Source organism: Coregonus lavaretus, assembly GCF_964263955.1.
Source record: "Coregonus lavaretus genome assembly, contig: HAP1_SCAFFOLD_47, whole genome shotgun sequence".
Lineage (NCBI taxonomy): Eukaryota > Metazoa > Chordata > Actinopteri > Salmoniformes > Salmonidae > Coregonus > Coregonus lavaretus.
In genome coordinates, this window is record NW_028161510.1 from 175,768 (window position 1) to 194,747 (window position 18,980).

Below are 18,980 nucleotides of genomic sequence, written 5' to 3' on the forward strand. Positions count from 1 at the left end.
TTTCCCAGAATGCATTAGTTTAACCCTCAAGTCGACCAAATGTTTGGTGGAAATATAATTGGCTACTCTAAGAACCGAGGGTTAAAGACTATATGAAGATTGTTTGCAGAGAAAAGTGATATATTCTTTGGTATCTGGATTTAAGTAAACTCATGTTCTATGACTGAGAGCTACAGTGGGGGGAAAAAAAGTATTTAGTCAGCCACCAATTGTGCAAGTTCTCCCACTTAAAAAGATGAGAGAGGCCTGTAATTTTCATCATAGGTACACGTCAACTATGACAGACAAAATGAGAAAAAAAAATCCAGAAAATCACATTGTGGCTGACTAAATACTTTTTTCCCCCCACTGTATTTCTTTGAATTGCACTGATTTCAACCCTACTTCCTGTCACTCAAATTCTACATCCTGTGACCAATTTAATTCTAACTTCAACTCATGAAATTCCAAAGTTGTGATTTGAGCCTAACCCTGGTTGGTATGATGGGAGTCAGTCTTCAGGGAATTTAGGCACAGTGTCTGAATTAAGAGAGTTATTGATGATTGTGGTCGTAGTTGGACTGAGAAGAGTGAGGCTGGATTCATGAGTACTGTGGGAATCGGGTCCAAAGGGGCAGGTAGTTGACCTCAGACAGATGTTGGGGTTGTCAATGAGAATTTGGTGGAACTGCAGCTGGGAGGCTCAGTATGAAGCAGAGGGGCAGGTAGTTGACTTCAGACAGATGTTGGGGTTGTCAATGAGAATTTGGTGAAACTGCAGCTGGGAGGCTCAGTATGAAGCAAAGGGTAGATTGTACAGTGCAATAGATGCACTTGATTTTGGATTTTGGGATTTGAAAAATTCATTAAAACAGTTTCATTGCTCAATGGAGTGGGTAAAGGAGGAGTTATCTGGTGGTTGAACTCATTTCTATATAACAGAACATATAATTCTGGGTTTCCCCTCACCATTTGCAATGATATTGGTATCGTATAACGTGTGTGCAGTGTTCAGTGCCTCTTTGTGTGCAGTCTGGTGATATGCCAGGACCTGGGCATGAGCAGTTAGCTTTGTTTTTTTGTTGTTGCTCCCAGCAGCTTTCATAGAACGTAGATCACTGTTAAACCATGATGCAGAGCGTTTGTTTGACTGAATTAATATGGCATTTGCTTAAATGCAGTCAGATGTGTAGTAGATGGTAAGTTTATTTTAAATGAAATGAAATAATTTTCTCTCAACTGCGTTACCCCCTCCAGTCAGCTGACGGCGATGAGCGTCTTTCCGGTGATGCTGCCAGTGTGACGTATAATCTAGTGGACGGGACGCTTCTTCAACAACAACAGCTAGTCAATCACCTCCGTAGCTTGCTAGTAATGATGGGAAGTTCGGCTCTTTTCTGAGAGCCGGCTCTTTTGACTCGGCTCCCAAAGAAGAGCCGGCTCTTTCGACTCCCGAACGGCTCTTTATTTAGGATCTTTTGTAGCCTATATTTTACCTTAACTTTGAAAAAAAATCATGGTTTATGTGTTGAAAACCCTTTTGCTTTCAGTGTTTTTATGAGAGACCTTATAATGCCTAATTCTGTGCATTTATTCTGTGACAAAACCACTCTTACATTTGTTTATTTCAATTAAACTTTTTTATTGCACAAATTAACAATAAACTTCAAACAAATCCACAGAACAGAATCAAAACCAGAACCAAACTCCAGCAAACAGCATTAGTCCTCAGGGCAGGTTGGCATTCAGGAAGATCAGATGCCTCAGCTTGGATGGGCTGATAGGCCTGATACGATTTCGCCTCTCCGTGAGTATCTGCCCTGTTTTGGAGAAGATTCTCTCAGAAGGAACTGATGTGGCAACAATACATAGTCTCCCCTCCATCACCTTCACCAGGAGTGGAAAGACTGAGGCCTTGGCCTGCCACCAGCTCAGTGGGTCTTCTGCTCTCTGGATGAGGGGCTCCTCAAGGTAGCTCCTCACCTCCATTATAGCATCAGCTGTCGGATTTCTCCTTGAAGCATCTCCTGTAGCTCTGTCATCAAAAAGCCTCCAAACAGCAGAGGTTTGCTGCTCCTCCTCCACTTGGCCCTGTAATGGTGGAGCTGGCTGGCTGCTGGGGGTGCATTTTGCTGCTGCTGCTGCACTAATCCTCTGAAGAGCTTCATCAACAGCTCTACGATCACTGAAGGCAAGTTTTTTAAACCTTGGATCCAATAAGGTAGTTTCTGAAAGGACAGTGTTGTACTCCATCCGCAGAAATTTGCGGTCCATGGCTGAACAAAGAGCTGCAACTAATTCCTTCACTTTCTGCACAGTTACTGTCCATTGGTTCTCGGCTGTCACCAGCTGCAGACCTTTGCAAAGCAGGAGCATTTTCGAGGCTGTGACATAGCTGAAGGAGAGAAAACAGCAACTTTTAGAATTTAGTTTTTTAAAAGTATGTGGCATATTATACGTGATGCATTATACTGTATGTGTTGTGTTTGCAATGTATAATAGTGACTGAATAGTAGTAGAGAAAACAATGCTTCAATGGTTCTAGGTACCTGTCTGCACTTATCTCCACAGTCACCTCCTGGAATGGTTGCAGGACGGCGCAGACCTCTTTCACCAGCTCCCATTCCTCTTGGCTTAATGGCTCAATAGATGCGTTGATGAGGGCCAGGGTGGAGATGATGGCATCTTTTATTTCAAGCATTCGTTTCAACATATCAAATGTTGAGTTCCACCTGGTGGCACACTCTTGTTTGGGCCTCAGTTCAGGAATCCCCATTTGGCGCTGTGTGGACTTTAGCTTCTGTGCTGCTACTGTGCTTTTGTGGAAAAACTCCACAACAGCCTTCACCTTATCCACGGTTGTTTTGATCACCTTCAGAGCATCTCTAACCACCAGGTTTAGTGTATGCGCCAGACATGGGTGATGGGTCCACTTCAAAACTTTTATGGCTTTGGTGATGTTTGCAGCATTATCACTCACACAGCACACCACTTTGTCCTCTACTTGCCACTCTTTTGCCACTCTTAGTAGCTCCACTGCCAAGTTTTCTGCAGTGTGTCTGTCGGTGAACTCGAAGCAGTCCAGAAGGCAAGATGTCATCTTGTAATCTTCAATAAAGTGGCAAGTGACAGACATGAAAGAGCAGGTTGTTCTGGAGGTCCAGCAGTCAGTTGTCAGGCAAACTGATGGAGCTTTTGTCACCCTTTCTTGCCATAATGCACGTTCTGTGTCATATAGTTTTGGGATCATTGTTTGGGAAAGTGTTTTTCTACTGGGTAGAGTGTATGTGGGATTTAGGGCTTTGACAAAGTTTTTCATTCCTTTGTCCTCCACAATGGAAAAGGGTTGAAAATCAGAAGCTACCATTTTAGCCAACTCATCATCAATACTGTGCTGTTTGGCTGGGGTCATCAGTTTAGGTAAAAACTGACTTATTTTGCTTTGAGTTGCAGTAGGAGAGGTTATACTTGCACGCATGGGGATGGCAGTAGACGTTACAGCAGCTGTTGTTCTGGTATGAGACACACCAGGATCAGTAGATGGTGAGCTGGCTTGCCCTCTCTCCTCTAACTGCACTGTAGGATGGACAGTTCTTGTATGTCTATGCAGGTTTGTGGTGGAACCTGCTCTTATAGTGACCTTCGTTTTGCAGTGAAGGCACTCTGCTTTCTTGTTCCCAATATCTTTAAACTGCAGCCAGATGCTGCTTCGCTTTCTAGTGTCACTCATAGTTAAACGACACGACAATGCAAGACGCACACACGCTCCTCAGTCCGCTCTGTCTCTCTCTTCACTTGCAGTGGAGTCAAGTGGTGTGTCTGCCCCGCCCCCTCTCTGTTTACACATCCTTAATTCTCACGTGAATGCCGCATGCTGGTCGCCATGCTGGCCAATCATAACAGACCTCTGTGAAAGTGAAACCTAAGCAGCGAATGGGCAAAAAACTGGGAGCCGGCTCTCACTCGATGCGAGCCGGCTCTTCTGATTCACTACAAAGAGCCGGCTCTCAGAGCCGATGCTTGTGCGCATGACCCATCACTACTTGCTAGACAACATAGCCAAAAGGTTCAAGCTCTTTAGACTGTCTCGGTGTATATTTGCCTCTGTGTGTTAAACACACTTCTGTCGTTTAGCTACCCTATTTCATGTTATATTTACGTTGTTAGTCAGCTAGCAGGCTGGTTAAGTTAGCACTAGCTAGCTAACACCCCCGACCATGAGCTCACTAAGCTACTCTCCTCCTGATAAAGAAGAGGAGGTCTGCTGGACGGAGAAAGAAGATCTAGTGAAAGAGGAGGAGGAAGAGGAGGATGTTACAATACAAAAACAAGTAGAGGGTGAGGCTGTTACCGTGAAAGAAGAAGAGAAAGACGTTACAGTGAAAGAAGAGGAAGACGCGTTCAGAGTGAAAGAGGAGGAGGATGTTACAGTGAAAGAAGAGGAAGACGCGTTCAGAGTGAAAGAGGAGGAGGATGTTACAGTGAAAGAGGAGGAAGACGCGTTCAGAGTGAAAGAGGAGGAGGATGCGGTTTTTGGAGTGGAGGAGGGGGAGATGACTGTCGCATTGAAAGAAGAGGAAGGAGAGTTCAGAGTGAAAGAGGCGGAGAATGTTACTGTGAAAGAAGAGGAGGAAGAGGAGGTTGCCGTTTTTGGAGTGAACGAGGAGGGGGAGAAAGTAGATCTGATTACCACCAGTAAGTACTATCTTAATAACAGGAGCACAACCAACCTCTGTTAGCGCAATAATGGACGAAAGAAGCCTAACGTTACTTATTATAGTCCATGGACCTTACATGTTCTGCTTAGTGGCGATTTGGCTCTGGCAGCCGAAACGGCCAAATACTAAATGTGAATCCATTCTCAATTGCGGTACGGTTCTAGAAACATAAATCTCTCTATTTTTTATGTGATATTAAAGATAATTTCACAAAATGCAAAATATACACTTACTGCACACTGTTTTAACACCTTTGCAGCCTTCAGTGTTTTTCCAGTGACAACACCTTTGTGGCGTCCGTCTTCCATTTACAGACAGGTGTTAGGAGACGCTGATAGCTAATTAGCACAGGGACTCCTCTGACTTCCGTCTGTTTTCCCCAAACACGCGCTGTAACATGGAGATATGGCCGTGTGGGAACATTAACCCTATAAACGTAGCAATGAAACCCTTTTTATTGCTGGTCTGAAAGATAAGTTCCTTTATGCTTCCAAAACCGTACAGCAACGCATGCTTGTTCATGTTCAGACCGAGCGTCGGGGCTCTTAACAAAAACTCCCCTGTACAGAAGAAGCCTTCTTCCAACGACTCTGACGTGTAATGGAACGATCACAGGCTAACCCCCTGTCTGCTGTCTGTTGAACCAATGTGTGGTTTTAAAGGCTAACCCCCTGTCTGCTGTCTGTTGAACCAATGTGTGGTTTTAAAGGCTAACCCCCTGTCTGCTGTCTGTTGAACCAATGTGTGGTTTTAAAGGCTAACCCCCTGTCTGCTGTCTGTTGAACCAATGTGTGGTTTTAAAGACTAACCCCCTGTCTGTTGAACCAATGTGTGGTTTTAAAGACTAACCCCCTGTCTGTTGAACCAATGTGTGGTTTTAAAGGCTAACCCTCTGTCTGTTGAACCAATGTGTGGTTTTAAAGGCTAACCCTCTGTCTGTTGAACCAATGTGTGGTTTTAAAGACTAACCCCCTGTCTGTTGAACCAATGGGGGGTTTAAAGACTAACCCCCTGTCTGTTGAACCAATGTGTGGTTTTAAAGGCTAACCCTCTGTCTGTTGAACCAATGTGTGGTTTTAAAGGCTAACCCTCTGTCTGTTGTCTGTTGAACCAATGTGTGGTTTTAAAGGCTAACCCCCTGTCTGCTGTCTGTTGAACCAATGTGTGGTTTTAAAGGCTAACCCCCTGTCTGTTGAACCAATGTGTGGTTTTAAAGGCTAACCCTCTGTCTGTTGAACCAATGTGTGGTTTTAATGCAGCGTTCTACTGAAGTTGTACATTTAAATATGTTGTTCTGTACCGTAGGAATTGTTAAAGCTACACTGTGAAATATGTGTACCACTCAAAATGCTTGACCTTTGATTGTAATACTGTAGTCCTCAATATCTATTATTGGGTCGTTCCACAAATTCGGTGGCTTTTGAGAAGTGTAACTTGGTAAAAAAAACACACAAAAAAAACGTTTGTTTTCACCAAATTGTTACATTCTGTCATAAAGAGCACATGTTCAACTTCATGAACTAGTTTCTGAAGACAGAAAAACAAACAAAAAACTACAGTAAGTGCTAAATAAAGTAACAGGGTTTATTAAAAAATATATATAGATATTCCTTATTTTACCAGGTGAGTTGACTGAGAATACATGATCATTTGCAACAATGAACTGGGGAAAGTTTAGCGTAACAGGGTTGACAATTTGTTCTTAAATCACCATAAATCCCCTCGTGACGGGGGGAATGGAAGTTGTTGTGCAAAAAAATAAATAAAAAATAAGAAGTTTGACCTTAAAATGAGGGACAAACGTAAATGACTCACTAATCGCATGAAATAAATAATACATCTTCAGAAATGACTTTGTCAAAGCAGCAAAATAAATAGGGCTTTACAATTATGGTGAAACCTGGATCGTTTTTGGGATTAAGTGGGTTAAAATCATCCTAGAAGTGACACAGGTTTGACGGAAGGACATGTCAAAATGCTACGTTTGGACACTAGCAAGCCTTTATTAATATAAAAAATGCATTGAATTCTCCATGTGGGCTATATTAAAGGGCACTTCATTTAATATAACAGGCTTCTAGAATTCAATGTTGGTGCACAATTTCTACTTAAAATATCAAAGGGACGCTGTCGTATCGGGTGAATGGTGGCCATTATTGCTGTCAACAAAGAGTCCGTCTATACTGCATCGTGTTAGAGGCTTTTATTAAAATCACGAGGTTACAGCATAAATGACAGGTGACATGACACCCGGAGAGCGACGCCTCCGAATGGCTGCTCGCTCTGCTTTTCTTCTTCGTTTTCCCCCCTATTTATAAACACTGATGCTCCCTCTTCTGGCCAATCACCAGTCTCCCCTGTCTACAACACACTTCCGGTCTGTTGGATGTGGCGTTACACCTAAAACATTCCCTCTTGATACTAACATAAACACCATTCCATTTCTTCATGAAAAACATTTAACAAAGGCATAATCTTCAGATACGATATTCCCCCCTTCGAGACGAACTAAACGTCTCGAAAACAAACAGAATAGGATTATGACTAGTAACAATTTATCTTATTGAGTATCTTTAACATTAAACCAAAAACATTCTCCTCTAGAGTGTAAATACCTTTCTATGAAATAACTGTTTATGAAGTGTGAATACATTACTATCTTTATGAACAAATCTCTATGGAGTGTAAGAGCGAAAAACTGTCCGGCAACCTTCCATCCATCAATCAAGACAGTAAAATTCTCTCACGGTCCCTCTGCCCCAGGCAACCACCTTCGGTACTCCAGACAACCTCATAACCCATGTAAATGCACTTGAAAGTATGATGCAATTAAATACACATGTAAGCCCCTGCAAACAAAATCCTATCCAAAAACATCCACTCTAAGGCTGGTCAACCCATTGGACCGTAAAGTGGAACTCTCCCTGCCTAAATTCCTGTCCCTAAACATTCACGAAATAAACAAAAACATCTAAGTTCCTCACATGTATTCAATAACATCAAACATCATTCTACAAAAATTAATCCCTAAGAATATGACACAATTATGTATTACACATGTCTATATTTCATTGCAAACACTGGAATGTAGTCCACTACACTTCATCTCCCTGTAGTCTCCTCTTCCAATGGACTGTTGATGATGGAATCAGCCACACCCTCCTTGTTTCATCTCCTCCAGTCATATTGTCCCTTCATATTGTCTTTGTTTGAGTATTTCAATCTCCACATGTTCCCCCAAATGCTTCTGGAAGAAAAAGAAACGACCAAACAGTATCTTTTGCAAAACAAACACTTTCAAATTAAACATCAATATCAACTAAGAATATAACAATGATATATAAATGATGCATGAATCACATAAACCTATTCCCCCCTTTGATTCATAAATCATACCAACATCACCCCAATATTGAATTTTTTTTGAAAAATCATCAAATAATCAAAATGATATTTATCCATCAGTTCCACTTGTCCATCTTTATCCAGATCAGGAACAGTCAACACCGGCATCTGAGTGTTGTCTCCAGGAATCACTCTCCAACCTATCTCAATATCATAGCTTTCTCAAAGGTCAGTAACAAATTAAACATCACACAGTGTTATCAAAGCTGAAACTAAAATCTGACCCATCACTGCCCCTACTGGGCCTAACTTATTTTGCAACCAAGTCTTCCAAATGCATCCCTTATTTCCTTCAATGCATCTATAACCCCAGTGATATTATCTGAACTATCTGGACTCAAAGTATAACTAATATTTATCAATATGATCTTCCCAAATGTTACACCATACCATGAATAAAGTCCCCCCTTCTCCCTTAGACTTATCCTTCAATGATAGGCTTGAAGCCTATCACATGTCCCTTTTCATCCCATTTTGAACTCTAGTTTCAGATTGATCTGTGTTCGGTGCTACCCCTCTTTTAATAGTAAAAGCCTCATATGGAAGCTTCAACATTGACATTAACAACATCCTATCCATCCATAGGGTAAGAATATATACGTTTTATCATCACAAACCCACCAAATATCTCTAAAATTCCCAATAGTCACATTGTCAGTCAAAAGCTAATCGTTTAACCATCAATGTCCTGCTCTTCTTACTACCTGGTATATTAAAAAGTAACCTTATATTTCTCATTACTACCCTTAAGGTCATGCTTATCCAAAGTCATCATATAATCATCACAATCTGATATTCCCATAAACATACCCTTTACCTCATATGTTTTATTAGAACAAAAACAACTTTTAGCCCTCAATGTTTCACCTGAATACTTCAGAGTTACGTTGTTACCTGATTTTCCTTTCCCATTTAACAATTCCCATAGGGTAATTCATTTAACCAAGAACACTTAAACCTAGGCTTAAACCACTGTTCTGACAACGACATTATTTTATCTGTCAATGACTGTTGCTGATACCACAGTCATGACAAAGCATAAGACTGAACCATACCTGATAGAGGCTGCGCAACCGTCTAACATGTTTGGTGCTGGAATTCTCAACAGACATGGACCCTCAAGATTCCTCACTGATCTTACAGAATGAGTTAATCTATCTCTAATTTCCACAACAGAAGAACGAGCGGTACTGATCAGATACCTCTCCCTGTCTGTCATTAAAATCAAAGACCTCATCCTGTCCTCCATGATGAATCTATATTCTCTCTACTACTATCTGCTCTCCTATTTTAACCCTATTCGTACTATCATTGACAGCACTCTCCATCCGTAACATAACCCATGAGTCTAAAATTCCCCATTTAATTTCAGAAAAGTTGTTGTCGATGTCATACTCCCTACATTTGCTATTGCCATCGTATCACTAATCCCTTCCAGAGTTACCATTAAAGTAGTTGACTTAATTGCTGTATCAACCCTAATTACTTCTAGTGCAAAAGTTCCCATTATCCTATGTGTATTATTCACTGTTGGAGTGACTACTGTAATCTACTCTTCCTGAACTCCTTCGGTGACTGCGGAAGCTTCAACAGATTTCAAATCTTCCATTATAGGCATCACTTTACGAATTACATAGCCTTTTAACCAATAATTCTTAACCTGAACAACTTCTAATGCTTGCACTAGATAAGTATACATATATTCTCCCTGACCTTTCTCTGTAACATTACGCAAAATAATACCTCCTTTGACTAGGTGCAACCGCTTCTACTTCTGGTCCTGATAACAATACTTCTTCTCCCTAATTATCTCTCTATGTGGGAGAAACGTCACCATCCTAACCCTAATAACAGTCTTTTCCCCCTAAAATTGGTGCTGTATTGGTTCCCTTATAATCAAATGCGATATATTTATGGCTTTAATAACTATCAATGTTGAAAGAGTTAAATTGCTTCTCACTGTTGTTATAATAGACTGAAGTGTTAATGTCCTTAGTTACTCCTAGTTTTCCCCAAAGAAAAAAGTTGTCTTTGCTTGTACTTCCATCTATCACCACTAGTGTCACTTTTTCCCCAAATCTCAGTCCTTTCTCTAATCCCTGACTTTCAAATTTAAATACACCTATAATTACCTTGATCTTCCTACTCTACAGTGTCATTCACCATTGTTCTCTCTCTTACTACTAACTTTGAAACTTAGCTTACTGTCTCAGAGTTCCTTCAACCTAGTTCTCCTAACTTATTTTAATCTAATCTTTTCTCTCATAACATTTAACTTTTTCCCCTGATTTATTCACAAAATCTCTTACCACCAAATTTTTAGAATATGTGATTGGGAAAGTTCCCCACCTGCTTCTGACTCATTACACACAGACTTGGCAAACGACTAAACACCTTTTAGCCTAGCCTGAAATCTCTTAGTGTAAGAATGTAACCCAGAATAAACAGTCACCCCTTTTAACTTTTCAGACAGATTGTCTAATAGACAGTCGTCTAGTGTACATCTTATTGTACAATTCAATTTAAACAATACATCTCTTCCCAACACTGCAATAACAGTATCTTCTAATATTAGTACCTTAAGAGTAATTAACTGTTTTACTACCTCAAATCCCTATCCTAATTAGTTATCAATTAGTGAGATGTTTAACCTCTTTAGGCTGAACCCAGATACGTTTTTCCACTATTCACCATCACTTCTAATGGTCGGTTGTTTCAACTGTTAGCTATTTTCTCTTCTTCTCTAATCGATGCTCTCAGCTGATACCCCCCTTCCGGATCTTCTAGGCACTAACAGGTGATCTTCACTTGCTCCTTTATCTTCCTCTGTTGTTTCCTCCTGACACATTTTCATCACAGGTAAAGTACCCAATCTGTCCACAATTATAACAGTCTTCTGAAAGTTGCTGGAAGTGTAGCTGAAATCTTCCTCCTTCTTCTAAGTCTTCTCATCCTCTTCAATTCTGTGTCTGTCCAAAAACTGGCTTTGGATATGGAACATTTGGTACCCCCCTTGACTACAATTGCATTTGATATTGTTCAGTTGAAGCTGTAACAGTGATTGTTGATTTGGTTCACTCTGATTCTTCATAACCAAAACTTATCTTCTCCACCAGTTGTATGATTGAGTTTTCAGAGTTTCTTCGTCCTGTTCTTTCTTCTTCTCCAATTCTTGGGATCCTTTTCTCAGCAGTTTCTCCTCTTCTGTATCTTCAGCTGTGTTACTTCTAAACTATTTTCTTTATCCAGGCATGATAAACATCGGTCTATATCTCCTTTCTTCTTTGCTAGTTATTGTAGGATAAAATCCTCTTGAACATAAAGCACCTTTAATCTCCAAATCTTCATCGCTTTCTTCATCTTCAACTTCCATCAGAGATCAAATCTCGTGTATCCTTCTTCTTTTTCCTCTTGCCAACTTCCTTCTGATCACAGAGTCATATCCACCCATGCATGACCTCTTCATCATCACTCTCATCTTCATCATCCTCATCTTCTTTAAGTTCCATCCTCCTTACCTCCCTCTTTTCTTCCAGACCTCACATTTTCTTCCTTCTGGAGTTTTGATCCATCTTCATCGTCGTTTCTGCTTGTCCTCTATCTATTATTCGTCTTCATCTCTGATGTAACAATCACCCGGCTGGATGATCACTGAAAGCTGAGGATAAACATCCCTAAGCTCTACTTTTTGCTGAATCCGTATGTGAGAAAGGTGTACTAACTTCTGCCATTAGTTTTTCTAACACTACTTTCTAACACTACTTTAGTTAAAGGATTACTATTTTTCCCTATATCAATCAGTGTAATCACCTTCATCTAGCCTTGCTGTCCTTTCTCCCCATTGTAACTACTCTTTTATATTCCTTTATTATGAATTATCTTATTTTAGACTGTATAGCCTATGGCTTCCCCCCCTCTAATTATTAATATAAACCTAACAACTCCAAAAAAAAAACATCGTTTTTTTTTTTTAATCAATTAAAAATCCTGAATAATTAAAACCAATTTTTATTCCTATATCCTATGTCACCAACTTATCCATTAGTGGTGGCTATATTACCACAACCCATCAAATGCAAGTAAATGAAGTTAGTCAACTTCAAAGCAATCCCCCAAAAACAAAGCCTCCAACCCCTTGCTCTATAATTACCATAAACCCTTGCTCTATAAGCACCTAATTATCTTAAATTTACAGAATAATGTCAGTCCTTGATTCCCAACACAACTCCCATCAAACCCCAGTGATACAGAGCATCCAAAATGCAATTTTTTAATGAATCATTTGCCAAGCCTATGTGAAATTGTCATCAAATATTTTGTAAGGGATGATTTTTGTGAACTAGCCTGATATCTGATCCTCTCGTCTGCCTCGTCACACCTTGTCACGTGACGCACGTCAGTCACACGTTAGCCCCTCCTCTCTCCTGTCTCTCATGACAATGGAACAAAGACACAGAAACAGCTTTTAGTAGTTAATGCAATCACTGAGTATTTCCAACCATTCAATATTCGTTCGTTCTACATTATTCACTCTAAGACTAAACTCAGAACTAAATAGATCGCTCAAAAACAATTTATTTAATTTTAATCGTCTTTTAATTATTTAATTCAATTCATTATACTTCACCAACATATATTTAATGTATAAATTCAATAGGTCACAAAACAAGTTTCATCTTTAACCATCGCCGTTTAAACTAGAATATTCGTGTTAAAATCTCTCCTCTTTGTCTGTGTCCATTTCCCTTGCAGGGTAACCCCAAAGACCTATGACCTTAAGCCACCATTTTGTTTTGTAGGCTCAGCGCGACCTCATGTCGTAGTTTTAGCCCCGTACAATCAAGCGCATGCGCACATCCATTTAACCCCATGCTTTTCACCGTGGACTCTCTCCCCAAACAGACAGAATAACAGTCCAGCTGTAACTCCCGTTTCCCCCTTATAGTCAAACAACATTTAACAGCGCTCACAAAACATATAACCTGACTTACACACAGAGACAAATTTAAGAGACTTTAATCCATCGCAATGGAGTCTCTAAGGATACATTAGCATGTAGCACACAACACAATTAGCATTTAGCATTAGCCTTAGCCACGATGTACCATGTAGCATGAAACACACTCCCATTTAGCATTGACATTAGCCTTAGCCTCTAGCTAACTGCGGCCTACTACACAGAGACATACCCTGCACTGTCCTATCAATTTTAAACATATTTATCCTACCGTTTTTGCTACCGGGACTAATGAGCATTACACCGAGAAATCAAACCCAATCAGACATCCCGTCGGACGAAAGTCAAATCATAATCACAATCAGATAAACCTCATTAATCCGAGCTCTCTTTAAAAAGAAAAACCCACCGTCCACCCATTCTATCGTGTAAACGGATTTGCCGGCCCATTATCTAAAATGGCCCACCCGGGGTCTTAAAGCGGTACAGTGCCCTAAAGATGAATGCATATCGGCCTTTTTCTAAATTTCCCATTGCCACCCGTTACCAATGGAATCTATTTTAATGCTCTAAATTTCCCCATTGTCAACCGTTACCAATGGAATCTATTTTAATGCTCTAAATTTCCCCATTGTCAACCGTTACCAATGGAATCTATCTTAATGCTCTAAATTTCCCCATTGTCAACCGTTACCAATGGAATCTATCTTAATGCTCTAAATTTCCCCATTGTCAACCGTTACCAATGGAATAACATTTTAGCAGACTCCAGTCAACAGCAACAACGCCACCCGAGGCAAGGTCGTATGGTACATCTCTCCAGTGTACACAAGTCGTATCCAATCTAACAAACTCCGAAGCGGTAAGAAACACTCACCCTTTTTGGCCATGCTTCAAAGCGAGTTAGCCTGGCGGTTGACTGAAACAAGGAAGAGATGCAAACCCAGCCCCACGTTGGGCGCCATTATGTCGTATCGGGTGAATGGTGGCCATTATTGCTGTCAACAAAGAGTCCGTCTATACTGCATCGTGTTAGAGGCTTTTATTAAAATCACGAGGTTACAGCATAAATGACAGGTGACATGACACCCGGAGAGCGACGCCTCCGAATGGCTGCTCGCTCTGCTTTTCTTCTTCGTTTTCCCCCCTATTTATAAACACTGATGCTCCCTCTTCTGGCCAATCACCAGTCTCCCCTGTCTACAAGACACTTCCGGTCTGTTGGATGTGGCGTTACACCTAAAACATTCCCTCTGGATACTAACATAAACACCATTCCATTTCTTCATGAAAAACATTTAACAAAGGCATAATCTTCAGATACGATAACGCCAAAGGCCCTCTTTTGGTTGAACGACCTAATTAGAGTGCTTTACTCAGCCTAAAAACAGGGACCTTATTAGAGTACTTTACTCAGCCTAAAAACAGGGACCTTATTAGAGTGCTTTACTCAGCCTAAAAACAGGGACCTTATTAGAGTGCTTTACTCAGCCTAAAAACAGGGACCTTATTAGAGTGCTTTACTGAGCCTAAAAACAGGGACCTTATTAGAGTGCTTTACTCAGCCTAAAAACAGGGACCCTTATTAGAGTGCTTTACTCCGCCTAAAAACAGGGACCTTATTAGAGTACTTTACTCAGCCTAAAAACAGGGACCTAATTAGAGTGCTTTACTCAGCCTAAAAACAGGGACCTTATTAGAGTGCTTTACTCAGCCTAAAAACAGGGACCTTATTAGAGTGCTTTACTCAGCCTAAAAACAGGGACCTTATTAGAGTACTTTACTCAGCCTAAAAACGGGGACCTTATTAGAGTGCTTTACTCAGCCTAAAAACGGGGACCCCTATTAGAGTGCTTTACTCAGCCTAAAAACAGGGACCTTATTAGAGTACTTTACTCAGGACATTCCATGAAAGATGTGAAGCTCTATATTGTTGTTATTATTAAAGACACCGATTTATTTTGATAATAATTATAATAATAATATGCCATTTAGCAGATGCTTTTATCCAGAGCGACATACAGTCATGTGTGCATACATTTTTACGTATTGGTGGTCCCGGGGATCGAACCCACTACCCTGGCATTACAAGCAGAGAGCACGAATTGGTAGAGCACGGCGCTTGTAACGCCAGGGTAGTGGGTTCGATCCCCGGGACCACCCATACGTTAAAATGTCACTTAAACAACGACATCAGCTGGAGCATGTCCATGTCACTAAAACAACGACATTACATTTGAGTCATTTAGCAGACTTATCCAGAGCGACTTACAGGAGCAATTAGGGTTAAGTGCCTTGCTCAAGGGCACATCGACAGATTTTTCACCTAGTCGGCTCAGGGATTAGAACCAGATACCTTTCGGTTACCGGCACAACGCTCTAAACCACTAAGCTACCTGCCGCCCCAGGTCAGTTGGAGCATGTCCATGTCACGTAATCAACGACATCAGCTGGAGCATGTCCATGTCACGCGTAGTAGACCAGAGTAGACTGATAAGACTGCTTGGACTGCTGTTCTTCATTCACAATTGGTGATGACATAATTCTGCATAGTTCACTTCCCGTCGCTCATCAACTCACCCGTTTCCCCCCATCATAATTTACTTCATTTATTTCATCCGTTGTTATATTGTGTGAAATATAGATTTAGGTTCGGTTTTGAAGCATTTATTGGGGTGATTATCAACTGGGCACGGAACTTTTAAACTGTCGGGAGACGGAGCGGACAAGGTGGGGGAAAATCATTCATAAAATGACATGCCCTCCTAAAACTGGTTATAACACCAGTTCTGTTTGCCCTCCTAAAACTGGTTATAACACCAGTTCTGTTTGCCCTCCTAAAACTGGTTATAACACCAGTTCTGTTTGCCCTCCTAAAACTGGTTATAACACCAGTTCTGTTTGCCCTCCTAAAACTGGTTATAACACCAGTTCTGTTTGCCCTCCTAAAACTGGTTATAACACCAGTTCTGTTTGTGAAATGTATATTGTGACAATGACAGTATCATTATATAGACTTATTATCCAGTTCTGTTTGTGAAATGTAGATTGTCACAATGACAGTATCATTATATAGACTTATTATCCAGTTCTGTTTGTGAAATGTAGATTGTAAAACAACACATGTAGAGATCTGTCAGGTCTTGGTGATGGTCTTCACCAGCTTCAGATGATAAGGTGTTGTTCAGCCAGGCGGTTCAGAAAGGCTGGGCAGTAGCTTAATGTAGAGATCTGTCAGGTCTTGGTGATGGTCTTCACCAGCTTCAGATGATAAGGTGTTGTTCAGCCAGGCGGTTCAGAAAGGCTGGGCAGTAGCTTAAGCGGAGGGAGCTTCGACGTCACAGAGAGGGAGGGGCATCAGTCAGTCACTTAGACAGGCTCCTCCTCTAATATGAAGACAGTTTTATCATGTGGAAGTTTTACTCGGGTCTCTTTAAGTATTTAACGAAATAATCTGTTTTGTCTTTGGCAGGAGAGAGACCAGACTCTCACTCTGACAGCGGGAAGAGTCCTTCAGGGGAACCAGACCTAGAAACATCCAAACCAGCGAGACGACATCACTGCTCCCACTGTGGAAAGAGTTTTAGCTGGTTAGGGTACCTAAAACGGCATGAGCGAAAACACACAGGAGAAAAGCCTTTCCAATGTTCCCAGTGTGGAAAGAGTTTTACCTGGTTAGGGAGCCTGAATGAGCATAAGAGAATACACTCTGGAGAGAAGCCTTACCACTGTTCCCAATGTGGAATGACTTTTACCTGGTTAGGGAGCTTGAAAACGCATGAGAGGGGACACACAGGGGAAAAGCCTTTCCAGTGTTCCCAGTGTGGAAAAAGTTTTACCCAGTTAGGGAGCCTGAAGGAGCATGAGAAGGTACACACAGGAGAAAAGCCTTTCCAATGCTCCCAGTGTGGAAAGCGTTTTACCCAGTTAGGGACCCTGAAGGAGCATGAGAAGATACACACAGGAGAAAAGCCTTTCCAATGCTCCCAGTGCGGAAAGAGTTTTACCCGCTTAGGGAACCTAAAAGAGCATGAGACAACACACACACAAGAAAAGCCCTTCCAATGCTCCCTGTGTGGAAAGAGTTTTACCAAGTTATTGTCCCTGAATAGGCATGAGCGGACACACACAGGAAGGGATAAGACCTACCACTGCTCCCTGTGTGGAAAGATATTTAACCGGTTAAGGCATCTGAATAAGCATGAAAGGATACATACACAGGAGGAGAAGACATACCACTGCTCTCATTGTGGAAAGACATTTTCCCAGTCAGAGGACCTGAAATCACATGAGAGAATAGAGAGGCTGTGTTCTGACTTATGTTTTTGACTGAGAATTAGTGTTTTTGTTTATGCCACATTAAATCATATTGTTTATATGAAATCATAATTTAAAAAAATAGGCCCACTTTTGTTTTAGTTTTCATCTGGTGACATGATGATGTCTAAAATCAGATTAAATATTATACAATGTGTATTTTGTTTTGATTATGAACTTTAATGCATTGGATACAAGGATAAACCCTCCAATGTTGTTCATTATATTATTAGGATATTGCTAAATGTAAATTATTATATAGATGAATGGAGTTTTACATTTCTTGATTCTAACCTTTAAACCTCTTGAATTTGATATGATTTGGCTTTCGCGAAGTTAATTCGATTGATTATATGATTTGGATATTGCCTAATGAATTTGATTACATGATTTAGATATTGCAAAATTAATTAGATTACTTGATTTAGATATTGAAATGTTTTAAATTATTAAATAGATGAATAGAATGTGCATTTATTGATTCTAACTTTGAAACGTCTAGAATTGAGTCGTTTTGTTTCATTGAGTTAATTTTGTGTACTAGTCTTCAGGCGATGCTTCTAGCGTGACGTATAAGAGACGTTTTGACTGATGTCACGTCTATGCTAATATGGCTAAAAATCGCTAGCTGGCGATTGGCGCTAACCAACACCTGGAAGAACGTATTTGAGAGACAACAAGTGCTCATTGTGCCAAATTTTATAATAATTGTTTTCAATAAACATTTGAGAAATACAGTGTGTACATGTTGTTAATAATCTACGCCAACCCCGTCGGTTTTGCCCCATAGTTGCACACGCATCAGTTTTATTGCTAAACAACCAACCAGTCTATAAGGTTAGCGGTGTGGTTAGGTTTAAAATGGTAGAAATAGGCAGGGTTTAGCCATTTGTGGCTGTGGTAAGTAGTGATGACCCAACAACAACAGCTAGTCGGTCACCTTGGTAGCTAGCTAGCCAAAATGGCCGACAGATTCAAGCTCTTCAGTGTTTTCACTGTGGTCAAGTGAGCCGACACTCGCTAAACGGGGTCCAGCCATCCGCTATTCAGTTTCCTCCTGAATTTGGGTGCGCGAATACACAACAGGTGTTTTCTGGGAAACTGAGTCAGATGCGCTCTCATGTGACGATAGCTACAAATCATTACAAGCAAACAGTTTGAAGCACACTTATTCAATCTTCCATAATAAAAATTACACCAAATAGTTTCTTTCATTTTCAAAAGTAGAGTAGCCGTGGTGGTGCTGTTGAGGAAATGTTATAGCAAGATGTGTTTACACCCTTACAAAAAAAATATTGCAGTTTTGAAACTGCAGTAAAAGTGCAGAAAAGTGCAGTCGAATGGTATTTTGGACGCAGTAAGTGCAGAATAACTGCAGTGTGTACTGCACTCTGACTGCAGTATTGTTTTCATGACTCATGACACACAATGTCACCAAGATCTAAGTGACCTTGAGTTGACCCTTGACCCTTGACCCTACACACTGACAGGACTCTACACACTGACAGGACTCTATACACTGACAGGACTCTATACACTGACAGGACTCTACACACTGACAGGACTCTACACACTGGCAGGACTCTATACACTGACAGGACTCT

The 18,980-nt window shown here is 40.7% G+C and overlaps 2 protein-coding genes across 2 annotated transcripts; one reads left to right on the plus strand and one right to left on the minus strand.

The window, feature by feature from the left end:
- Window positions 1-1,607: 1,607 nt before the first annotated feature.
- LOC311120599 (E3 SUMO-protein ligase ZBED1-like) lies at window positions 1,608-3,781 on the minus strand. The gene is made up of 2 exons (XM_084195186.1): window positions 2,529-3,781; window positions 1,608-2,374 (listed from the first exon to the last, which is right to left on the minus strand). Exons 1-2 carry the CDS (start codon window positions 3,707-3,709, stop codon window positions 1,708-1,710), a joined length of 1,848 nt encoding a protein of 615 aa, XP_084051312.1. The 5' UTR covers window positions 3,710-3,781; the 3' UTR covers window positions 1,608-1,707.
- A 265-nt stretch (window positions 3,782-4,046) lies between these two features.
- LOC311120597 (uncharacterized protein) lies at window positions 4,047-18,064 on the plus strand. The gene is made up of 2 exons (XM_084195184.1): window positions 4,047-4,674; window positions 16,532-18,064. Exons 1-2 carry the CDS (start codon window positions 4,197-4,199, stop codon window positions 17,386-17,388), a joined length of 1,335 nt encoding a protein of 444 aa, XP_084051310.1. The 5' UTR covers window positions 4,047-4,196; the 3' UTR covers window positions 17,389-18,064.
- Window positions 18,065-18,980: the final 916 nt, after the last annotated feature.